Source organism: Melozone crissalis, unplaced genomic scaffold (assembly GCF_028551555.1).
Source record: "Melozone crissalis strain CALT ecotype California unplaced genomic scaffold, PUWL_Pcris_2 ptg000136l_1, whole genome shotgun sequence".
Taxonomy (NCBI): Eukaryota; Metazoa; Chordata; class Aves; order Passeriformes; family Passerellidae; genus Melozone; species Melozone crissalis.
In genome coordinates, this window is record NW_026535909.1 from 327,966 (window position 1) to 338,787 (window position 10,822).

The 10,822-nt window shown below is 53.6% G+C and overlaps 1 protein-coding gene across 1 annotated transcript; it reads left to right on the forward strand.

Annotated features, from left to right (window-relative positions):
- The first annotated feature begins 5,113 nt into the window (after positions 1 to 5,113).
- On the forward strand, positions 5,114 to 6,706 carry RAX (retina and anterior neural fold homeobox). Its single transcript, XM_054293345.1, is given in 4 exon segments — positions 5,114 to 5,301; positions 5,303 to 5,363; positions 5,468 to 5,731; positions 6,254 to 6,706. Coding segments are annotated over 4 exon segments (966 nt in total).
- Positions 6,707 to 10,822: the final 4,116 nt, after the last annotated feature.

Genomic DNA, 10,822 nt, shown 5'->3' on the forward strand with positions numbered 1-10,822 from the left:
CCCCTCCCCTCCCCTTGCTTGAAAACCTGTTATCCATTTTCTTCCCCATTGTAGCATTAAGAAAATATGGGTTTTTTTCTTGCTCATTTCCTTCTTACCTAGGAAACACAGAGTTTAAAAGTTCTGACCTTCCTTGCTCTTTCCAGAAGATGTTCTAGTGCATTAAATGGCTCTCATCCAACAAGTAATTTCTTTAGTGGACAGAACCTATCTCCAGCAGGTCCCTCAAGCATCAGAGCTATTTTGCTGAAAACCACCAAGACTTCAGATCTGATTTCTTCCTCTTGGGATTCTGCTCTCACATGGCCCCACAGAATCGAATTATCTATGTGGAAAGACAAGCGGGGTCTTTTAGGAGGTCTTTATGTAAAGACAAAGTATATAAAATAGTCACCAGCTCAGCTCAACCAGCCTGAGGTTTGTGAGGCTCAATGCATTTCCCTCTGCATTGGTATAAATCTGGGGGCTGTCTCCACACTGTTGTGTTGCTTTACAGACTGAATTGTCCTATTTATAAAACACCAAAATAAACAAGCCTAAGGGTTTTGACCTTTGAATTAAAATGTGCTTGGGACATCCCAAAAATCTTACTGAAAGCATCTGGTGCTTTAAAGGACCTAATTAAATTTGTCAGCAGATATAGGATCAGCATTTTCACAGTTTAAAGGATCAGAGAAGAAAGTACAGTCAGAATCACCAAACAAACGATTAATGAGATTCCAAAAAAAGTGTCAGGGCTAGCAGAGACAAGCGGGACTGGGAGGTGGCTTGGGACTGGCACAGGATGGGCACCCAGCCCACTGAAGTGCTGCTGGTACAGGAGTGAGCTGCCTTAGGCAGCACTGTTAGACCGCAGCTCCCACATTTAGCCTGGAGTGGCAGGGCCGGGGCAGGGCGGGCAAATCTGCGCTGCCTCAGCAGGAGCCTGATCTCCAGCTCGCTGGAGGTGACTGCCTGCTCCTGGCAGCGCCCGCAGGGCTCATCCCCCCAGCGCCGGGTGTTCCCAGCTCCAGCCGCTAGGCACAGACCTGGGGAGGCACACGAGTACATGCAGGAGGTGGTGAGGCCACCCCAGGTACACGCAGCCCTCAAGGTGCTCAGCCCGGGGCACAGGGCACAGGGCAGCCACTGCATGTGCTGGTGTGCGAGTCTGGGAATGCTTGTGTTCATATCTGTGCACAAATGTATGCGTATGCGGTGCACGCAGCTATGCACGTGGGAGAATGGACAGGGACATGTCTGTCTGTCCGTGTATCTCTGTCAGGAACAGATTAAAGGGCTAGGTCACATGGCAGCTACTGCTGGACCTACCCTACCTGGGATTTGGGTTCTTAGAGTTAATAGGATCGCTGGAGCTCAAGGCCGTCATCCCATCAAGATAAATGTCTCTAGTGCCCACACTTAAGCAATCCGAATTCAATTAGGCTAATTGGAAAACAAGTAAAGAAGGATTGTGTTAATATAGCCTTATAGCATGAACCTCCCCTCCCTCCCGAACGCCAGCACCCTCGCACCCAGCCCATGGTGCCCCCACCAGAAAGGGCTGCCTCGCTCCCAGGGCCTATTCTACACCCACAGCCTGCACAGACAGCAGGACAAGATCTCTGTGCAACTCCTGGGTGCCAGACAGGATTCTGGGAGGTGAGAAAACACAGCTGATTCTCCTGGGCAGATCAAGCAAAGTCTCAGCAGAAAAACAACGAAAGTGTGAGCAATACAGTGACAGGAGGAGACAGTTTCCTCATGCATTATGCTTCCAAGAAGGTTCTGAAACTGTGCCCCTAGGAATTTTTGGGGAGGAAAAATTCCTTTTTTTGGGTTGTTTTTATCAATCTGCTGGATGATACAGAGCATGCAAACTGCAGGAGGGTACAGGTTCACTCTAGGTGAATATTTCCTCCTTTTCCTTGCTTCCCTCCTGTTGATTTGCAGTCTAACCTTGGAAGCCCCATTAATCTTTCAGGGAGGTTCCCCCCTGCTGCACATCTTTGGTCTGGAGAGTGACGTCTCTCCTGTAGTGTGACTTCAAATCTCTGCTCTGCAAGGCAGTAATTATTGCACCTGGACATTAAAAAAAAAGGCAGGAGAAAAGGAAGGAGGAACCTGTGGCATTTCATGGTGCTGATTTCATTGCATGAAGCCACATCCCATGCATATGTCTCAACAGTGACTACAGGATGAAAATTACTTCCCTTTACTCTTCGCTGTACACGTGGAAGGAGGTACAGCAGACAGCTGCACTTCACAGATGGTCCATCTTGAGAACTTCTGTTACTCTCCAAGCGTAACTTCAGCAGAAATTTTAATAAAGCATTGCAAAAAAATAAAAAAGGTGATGAAATGGGGATACCCCTTGGAAAGGCAAGTAACAAACGCTGCCTGTTTCATCCCCTAACGAATACTCTCAAATTTGATTCTGGTTGCCCCCACAAGTTCCCAAAGGTCAATAGTCTTTGCAAAGCTGGGAGGTACCACAGGATCACTTTCTGAGGGTTCATACTAATACAATACAAATCCCAGAGGGCTGCAAGCGATTCAACTGACAGGCGGGACATCAGACCCAAAGGGAAAAGTTCAGTTACCATCCTTTGCCTATCTAAACCCTCCGTGCAATCAGAGGAACCATTAGACTTCTTCCCTTCCTGGAGCACTGTAATGCCTCATGCGTGTCACACAGTCTGTACCTGAAGCATGGCAGGAGAGAAAAGACAGATCTAGAGCTGGAAGAGTCAGAGTTCTCTCTGCTCTGCTACACTGTCATAGGGGGTTTTTTTCAGGTATTTTTTCAAACTGGGATCAAGGGAGTGGCTTCCTCTTTCAACAATCCCACTCGCCTGCCAGAAGGATGCTACAGTGACAAACGTAGCTCCACATGGAAAACGCAAGTGGAATATTCTACTGCTGAGTAAAGAGGAGCCTTCTCTGTCAGGGAAGAAGGTCTCTTGTGTCCTGTGTGGGACTCGAGCACCGTGCTCCAGGGCTGGAAAGCTTTTTTTCTGCATTCATATTGTAATTAATGGCAAAAAACCCGAGTATTGACTCTGTAACGGACAACTTTGACAGGTACCCCAAAAGCAGCATCTGTGCCAGGATCCAATGCCCTTTGTGGCACTGACTAAAGGGTTTTTGCTCCTTCATCTTGCATTCCTATCTTTCCTAACTATAACAAGCAAAACTGATTCCTAATTTTGCCCAGGACTTCTGGAGGGACAGGTGTGTTTTTTGCTGATTTTGAGTGCTGTAAACCCCCAGCTTCAAATTAGAAGAAATTAGGGACATTGCACAGTTCATTCATCTTCACTAATAGAGTTCCTGGGAAACACACATGTAGATTAACAGAACACAATGGCCCCTCGCTGATTGCTTTGAGTACCCTCCAATGTCCCTACAATGGTATTGACTGGCTCTTTATAGTGTCCACAAAAGCCACACTAACCTTTTCTTGTCTCTTCTGTTGGCCTCTTCCCTCTGTGCAAACGGAGGTCTGAGCTCTTTCGGCCTCAAACCAACCCCCAAGCAGTCAGTGGTGAACTGAGGCAAACCTCACCTGAAGCTAGGAAAAGCCGGGCACTCCTAAAAGAAATCTGCTTTGGGACATCAGAACATAAACTTGCAAAAGGTGTGGACGCTGGCAGAAGCAAGCACTGCCAACTTTTGAAGTGATTCCTCTGAAAAAAATCTACATGATATGGAGCCTGATGGGGAAGAAGGGGGATAAAAAAATGCAGATTTATTGAGAGAGGTCATACTTATTAGACTAGCTAATATATCTGGAAGAACAAGCAATAGCAGTGGTGTTTTTCTTCCACATTCACGCTCCTCAGGCTTCAAATGGAAGCATCCTAAAGCTAAGTATAGACTGAACATCACTCTGGGTGTTACTGCGTTTGTCACATAAACAAGCTGGGACAAAAGGTAACTGGTGCCTCAGAGGAACTGGGAAGTGCTGGTGTGAAAACAGAAAGACAAAAGCAGGGAAAAGATCGATGCAGGATACGTGATGCTGTTATCTGGTTGGTTCTGTGGAAGGTCCACGTCTTCCACCAAGTCAAGTACAAAGAGAAATGTGTGGGATTTGGGTCCCTGCCTCACCTCCAAAAACATTCTGTTCATCCCCCATGAAGCTACGCCCTGCCTGCTACTGCCCCCAGCCCCACTCGCATCGTGGAGTACAGGGTCACCGAATCAGCTCTTCTCACAGGCTTTGTCCTACAGCAGCATACTTGAAAACTTCCTCGCAAATATTGCTCAGAGCTTCCTCGGGTTTGTGAAGTCTGAAAGGTTGAGCCCACCTCCTGCGTCCATCCTGCCCGGGAGCACCCGGTCTGTGAAATGCCTTTGGAGGCAATCGGGCGCAGGGCGAGTGTCCCGCAGAGCACCAGCGCAGCAGCTTTTACCCCGGAGCCCCCGAGTCGGGCCAGGGCCGCGGATCGTCCCGCAGGGCAGCGTTCGAGCGGCCGCCGTGAAACCGGCGCCCCTGCAAACCGTCCGGGAGGGACCCGGGCTGAGGCCGTCGGACAAGAGAAACGCAGCGAGGCTCCGAGAGCCGCCGAACAGCGCGGGGCCGTGCCGGGGACCCGCTGTCCGCCGGCCCGGCTCCTCCGGGCTCCAGCCCCTTCCCGTCCCGTTCGCCGAGTCCCCTTTACCGCGCCCCCGGCAGCGGCTGCCGCGGCTCCCGCCGTCCCGGCTCCGTCCCCCCGTGCCCGGCGCGCCTCTCGCCGCCCGTCCCACCGCGGTTTCCGACAGCGCTGCCCCGGTCCCGGGACTCCGACCGCGGCGCTCCCCCGGGCCAGCCCCCGGCTGCAGGGGGGCCGCCCCGCTCCGCCTCGGGGGCCCCGGATGGCATCGCCCGGCGCCGTCTGGGGCTGGGACCGGGGCCGGGGCCGGCGGGGAGGGGCGGGGCGGCCGACGGGGGCCGGGGGATGCCCTGCCTCCCCCTCCGTGCCGAAGAGGTGCGGGGGCCTCGCCTTCCCTCTCGCTTACCGCCCCCTGGCACTCCTCCCCCGCCCCAAGGAGGCCAGCCCGTCCGGCGACACCGTGCCAGACTTGCCCGCGCCGCCCTGAGGCCGGGTGAGACCGCAGCGGCGCGGCGGAGCCCCGGGCCGGCAGCCTCATGCACCCGCCCGGCGCCCCGCTCGCCATGGCCGAGGGCGCCTTCTCGCTGGCCGCCCCGGCGGCGCGGAGCCCCGGCGGCAACCCGTCGAGGCTTCACAGCATCGAGGCTATCCTGGGGTTCACCAAGGAAGACGGGCTGCTGGGAGCCTTCCCGCCCGACGGCAGCGCCAAGGAGGCGGACCGGCGCGGGCCCCGGCACTGCCTGCCCAAGATGCCCGGAGAGCAGCGGCCGGCCGAGCCCCAGGGCCGCGCTGAGCGCTTCCAAGGTGAGCGCTGTGGACGAGCGCGGGGTGCCGGGGGGCGGACGAGCGGGCGCCGCTCCCCCGCGCCCCCGGGCAAGCCCCGCGGGGAGATCCCGTCGGTGACCCCCCGTCTTCCCCTCGCAGAACCGTACTGTCCCGGCAGCGCCAGCCCCGAGTTGCCCGCTGGCAGCAGCGGCGAGGGGAAGCCGTCTGAAGAGGAACAGCCCAAGAAGAAACACCGGCGAAACCGCACCACCTTCACCACGTACCAGCTTCACGAGTTGGAGCGTGCCTTTGAGAAGTCCCATTACCCCGACGTGTACAGCCGCGAGGAGCTGGCTATGAAGGTCAATCTGCCCGAAGTCCGCGTCCAGGTAACGCCCGGCCCGGCTCCCCGCCACGGCCCGGCCCGACGCGCCTGGGCGCAGCCCCGCGGTCCCGGCGGCCGGAGCAGCCCGGGTGCGGCCGCGGGCCCGTGAGCGCAGCGCGGCTCCGGCCGCACTCGGGGCCCCGCCGGAGCGCTGGGCAGGGCTGCCGCACGGCCGCGACCCGGCCCGGCCGGCGGGACAGCGCGGGGCTCGGGGCAGAGCTGCGCCCGGCAGCCGCCTCGTCGGTGCTGCTGCCGCCCTTTGAGCGGCGCGTCCCGGCCCGGGGCCGCTGAATCTGCTGTGTGCCAGGGCAGTGGCGGGTGGATGGGCGGGCCCGCTCCACTGCGGGACTGCTCTCCACCGAGCGCGGGGCTGTGGGTCGTGGAAGAACGCCCGAGCCCCCCAAATTCCCTTTTGCCCCAACTCGGCAAGGTGTGTTTCCCTCACTCTGTTTTGCATGCACCGCTGCAGCCAGAGGTGAGCCTCTCTCCGCTGCCTGGGGCCTGGCTGATACAGCTCTGCTTGCAGGTTTGGTTTCAGAACAGAAGGGCTAAGTGGAGGCGGCAGGAGAAATTGGAGGTGACCTCCATGAAGCTGCAGGACTCGCCCATCCTCTCGTTCAACCGCTCGCCGCAGGCAGCGCCCTTGGGTCCTCTGAGCAGCAGCCTGCCCCTGGAGACGTGGCTCAGCCCGCCGGTGCCCAGCAGCACGGCCCTGCAGAGCCTGCCCGGCTTCGTGGCCTCGCCGCAGAGCCTGCCCGGCAGCTACACGCCACCGCCCTTCCTGAACTCTCCGGCGGTGACCCACGCGCTGCAGCCCCTGGGGACCATGGGGCCGCCGCCGCCTTATCAGTGTGGGGCCACCTTTGTGGACAAGTTCCCTTTGGATGAGGCAGACCCACGCAACACCAGCATTGCCGCCCTGCGGCTGAAGGCCAAGGAGCACATCCAGTCCATCGGCAAGCCCTGGCAGACAATCTGAACTCCCTCTCAGCACCTGGGAGAAAGCCATGGGGAAGGCGCATCCCAGAACGTCTGAAGGACATCCTTACCCTGCTTTGGCTGCCACGGATGGATGGCCAGGCACAGGAGGGCTGTCCCTTACACTCGCCTTTCCCCTACGCCTTGACTTGCTTTTGTATTTTGTGGTCCTTTTAATTCCCTTTTCCACAACCCCTGAAGAGTTAGGGGCCTGATCATAGCTTAGGAAAAACAGTTTCTATTGCTCTCCCTCCTTGGCTGGATGCTTTAGTTGCAATAAAAGCTACAGTAGGGCAAAGAGCTATGTAAGGTGGCTGGGAGCTCAGGACTGTTGTATCTGGGGACAGGGTTCTACTTTTACACCATTAAATGGTACCATCTGCATGGAGGCTGTGTATCATGTTTCTGAACCCAAATGGGCATCTTGGGCTGGAGCCTCTGCTCCGTGTGATGTACGGAGGGGTGGGAGATGCCTGGCTGTGGGCTCTTCTCTGTCCTCCATCAACAGAACCCTGCCCAAGCTGCCTGTGGCATTGGGGCCTGCATCCCCGTGATGGAGAGTGGGCAGGGGGGGGCTTAGAGCCCTTGCAGTCCTCGGGGCAGGCACACTACTCCCCCCATTGCCCTTGTGGAGCAGTGCCAGGCTCAGGTGGGCTCTGCAGGCCAGAGTCAGTGGCAGTGCTTGCCTCTGCAAAGAAGGGGAATGGCAGGACCCCCAGGGCTCCTGACCCTGCAGCCCAGCTGCCCACAGGGACACACAGACGGTCTCGGGTCGGGCACTGACGCCTGGCTGGGGCCTGGCAGGCTCATCCTGCCTGCTCTGGCTGCCCAGGACAGCCCCTGGGGGCTGGCACAGAGCTGGGCCGTGCCCGCTCCCCTGCCCACCCAGTGCCCATCGCCAGGCTGCCCAAACTAAAACTGCGGCATCTTTATTTTTCATTATCTCCGTTACTGCCTGTAATGGGGCTGAGAAGCTGTAATGAAACACCCCTTCTCCTCTGCTGGGCATGGGGTGCTCTACACACTCGGGAGGTTGTGGCAATTAATGTTTCTCATTAGGGAAGAGAGAGGGATGCACAAGTGCCCTCATTGTGTCCTGGGGATGATTCAATGCAGACTGGGAGACCTCTCCTTTCACCATTTCCCACTCGTTGTGGCCAGACAAAGGCCGGCGTCTAATTATATTTTCACAATCTGTGCGTATCTTTTAAGAGTCCAGTCAGAAACAAGTATGTCAGCCTTGTTCAGCTTCACTTCAGAGAGCTTTTTAACCTCAGACAGCAGTTTCTAAACATCCCTTCATAGCTTTCTCCCCCATCTCCCCCACAGCAGCCCCCATCTATTGTATGGAGAGCTTCTTTTACAGATAATAGGAATCCCTCTTGTTTTCAAACGCCTTTTCCTCTGTCCCCAGCCTCCCTGCAGATCCAACCTGCCTCTCTGGACCAGAGCACCAGTTCAGGACCCCCAGCTTCCCTGCCCTGAGCTGTGCTGGTCCAGGGCACGCAGGGAAGCCAAGTGGTTCCCCCTCAGTGTGGGGGGAATGAAGCCCTGCTGGGGGAGACTGTCCTGCTGCGCTCTGGACCTGACAGTTCTACTGTGTGTGCATTTGTGGTGGTGCCCATCCTTCCCTGCACACGTCTCTTTGCTTCCTTGGCAGACAGAGGAAGTGCTGCCAGGAAAAGAACTGCCGTTGCTGTCAGGACAAGGCAGGTATTTTGCTAACTTCTAGTAAAGACACCTGAAGGAGAACAAAAATTGGATTGCTTCAGTTTTTAGGTCTTATTCTAGTGGTCCTTTCCCGGGCAAGCTTTGCTTGCATCACCAGTTGCAAGAAGACATGGCATTTTTGGTGGCTGCAAGAGAAGAATTTCTCTTGGTGTGCTTGAGAAGTGCCTGTGTAGCCTGGTTTGTGTCAGCAGGAGACACACACTAATGAGTGACTGCACAGGCTCTGCACACTCTTCCTTCTCAGGGTAGGAACAATCTCACTTGTCATTACTTGGCTACAGGCCAGCTGTGGCTCTGAAGCTGGAAACCCTCCTGCAGGTAAGCACATTAAATTGCTGCCCTAAAGTTCTCACCTGTCCTTATTGCCCATGGTTAATAAGAAACTCCCCAAGATTTCAATAGTGCTTTCCCATATTTTGGCACTACTACCCTCCCTTTCTCTTACCTATAGTTCTTCTGTATCCTGTAAAGCCGTTGGAAAGAAGCCCTCTAATTCCTGATCGGCTGTCAGCAGCGCTGATGCTTGGTTACTTGAGATAGTCAAAGACTGGCAGTAGATAAAACCACAATGACAGGGCAGCAGAAGGAGCAGCTGAAGATACCTGCTCACTTTTAATAAGGTCCTGATCCAGCACCTGCAAACAAATAAAGATTATGGCAAGATACGGTGGTTGTTCTTTTATTGGCATATTAAACTAGTCTTTCTTACACCTTGTACAGGTGAACCCTGTAAGTGGATCGACCTGGTCCATGTCTCTCAAGGAAAGCTAGGAGTTTATTGCTAAAATGAATATTTTACCAGCTACACAGAAGTGGGCAAATAAAGAGACAGAGGCATATGCAAACACATCTTTCTTCTAGCCTGTCTAGTTTTCTGTGTTCCTACACTTTCTTTCAAATTGTCCCATTCCATTTTAAAAGCCCATTTGTTCATTTTGTTGTAAATATCTTCTCCTCCTTAATTGGGTGCTGAGTCTAATAATCCTGCCTCGGCTTGTTAACTGTACAATACCAGTCAGAGTTAATGACCCATTAGCGATTAATTCCTTAAACAGCATCTAATTGCTCACTGTAAAACCTTTTCTTAAAACTGGATTAAATCATCTAGATCCTTAACCACTTCTTTACTCTAACTTTGCTAAGGCTATTAGCATGGCCTTCTGAGTGGTCTGTTTCTTCTTTTGCTTAAACTGTATTAGCAACATAGTATTTTTAGTGTCCATACTTGACTTCTTTTCAACACCTGAAGTTGGAATAAGGAAGAATAATACAGAAAAAAGACTACCAGAGAATGAGTAATTATGAAGAAAATGCCATGATGGAATTTGTTCTCAAGAGTGCATTCTGGTCTCCCTTCCTTCTCTCTATCCCTGCTCAAAATCCTACCCGTGTTCAAGAAAACTAGCAGATACCTGAGCTCTTTAATTTTGACTTGAGGTTCAGCTCATTGGCGTCCCGGTGGAGAAGGACTGTCTCTGTGTGCAGGAGGGACCCTCAGTCTCTGCTGGGTGGCTCAGAAGCTGTCATTCCCTCCGGAGCAGCAGGCTGGCTGCTGTGTGTGCTGCTGCCAGTGTAGCTCACAGCCCCTGTGACATGAAAACACACGTTGCTCAGCCATAGTTTGAATTTCTGGTGGTAGCTGCTGGCGTTGAGGGCAATACTGTTCCCTTCCTCTGCACAGAGAGTTGAACGATCTTGTTTCCATCTGCCCTGGCTACATCTGACAGGCATTTCAATTATGGACATTCAGTTTCTTACTACTGCAACATCTCAAGGAGCTGCTCAAAGCTCCTGGTTTCCTTTCCACATCTCTAGGCACGCACTATGAACAGGCATTAATTCAAGTGCGTTCCCTTCAGCTACAGCGTTTTAGCTTCTCCCTTCTATGCAGTCAGCCGTCCTCCTTTGTCGCTGCTATAAACCTTGGGACTTCCCTCAGTAGTTTGTCAGCCACAGTGTACCCACCCGCAAAATGCTAGCATTGGAGAAAATAGTGGAACAAAAGAAAACCAAAAAACCCCAAACAATGAAACAAAAACTCCCAAACAAACAAAAACCTAAAACCCCAAACAAACAACACCCCCCAAAACAAAAACAAACAAAACTAAACCAAACAAAAAACCAACAACCAACCAAAAAAAGAAAAAACCCACACAAAAAAACAACAAAAAAAAAGTGAAACCAAAAGCTCGTTAGACCAGGACGCTGACATTACCAGTCTCTCTAGTAAAATTAATACTGTGTCTCCTCTCTGAGCATCTCTGTGTTCTGCCAAGGCCTTATGTCAAAACTGGCTGACATTTGGCAGTCATCCCTCTGTCATATGACACTTCTGCCCCACAACGATTGGGATTGCGGAGCCGGGCATTGTGGTGCGACTGAGATA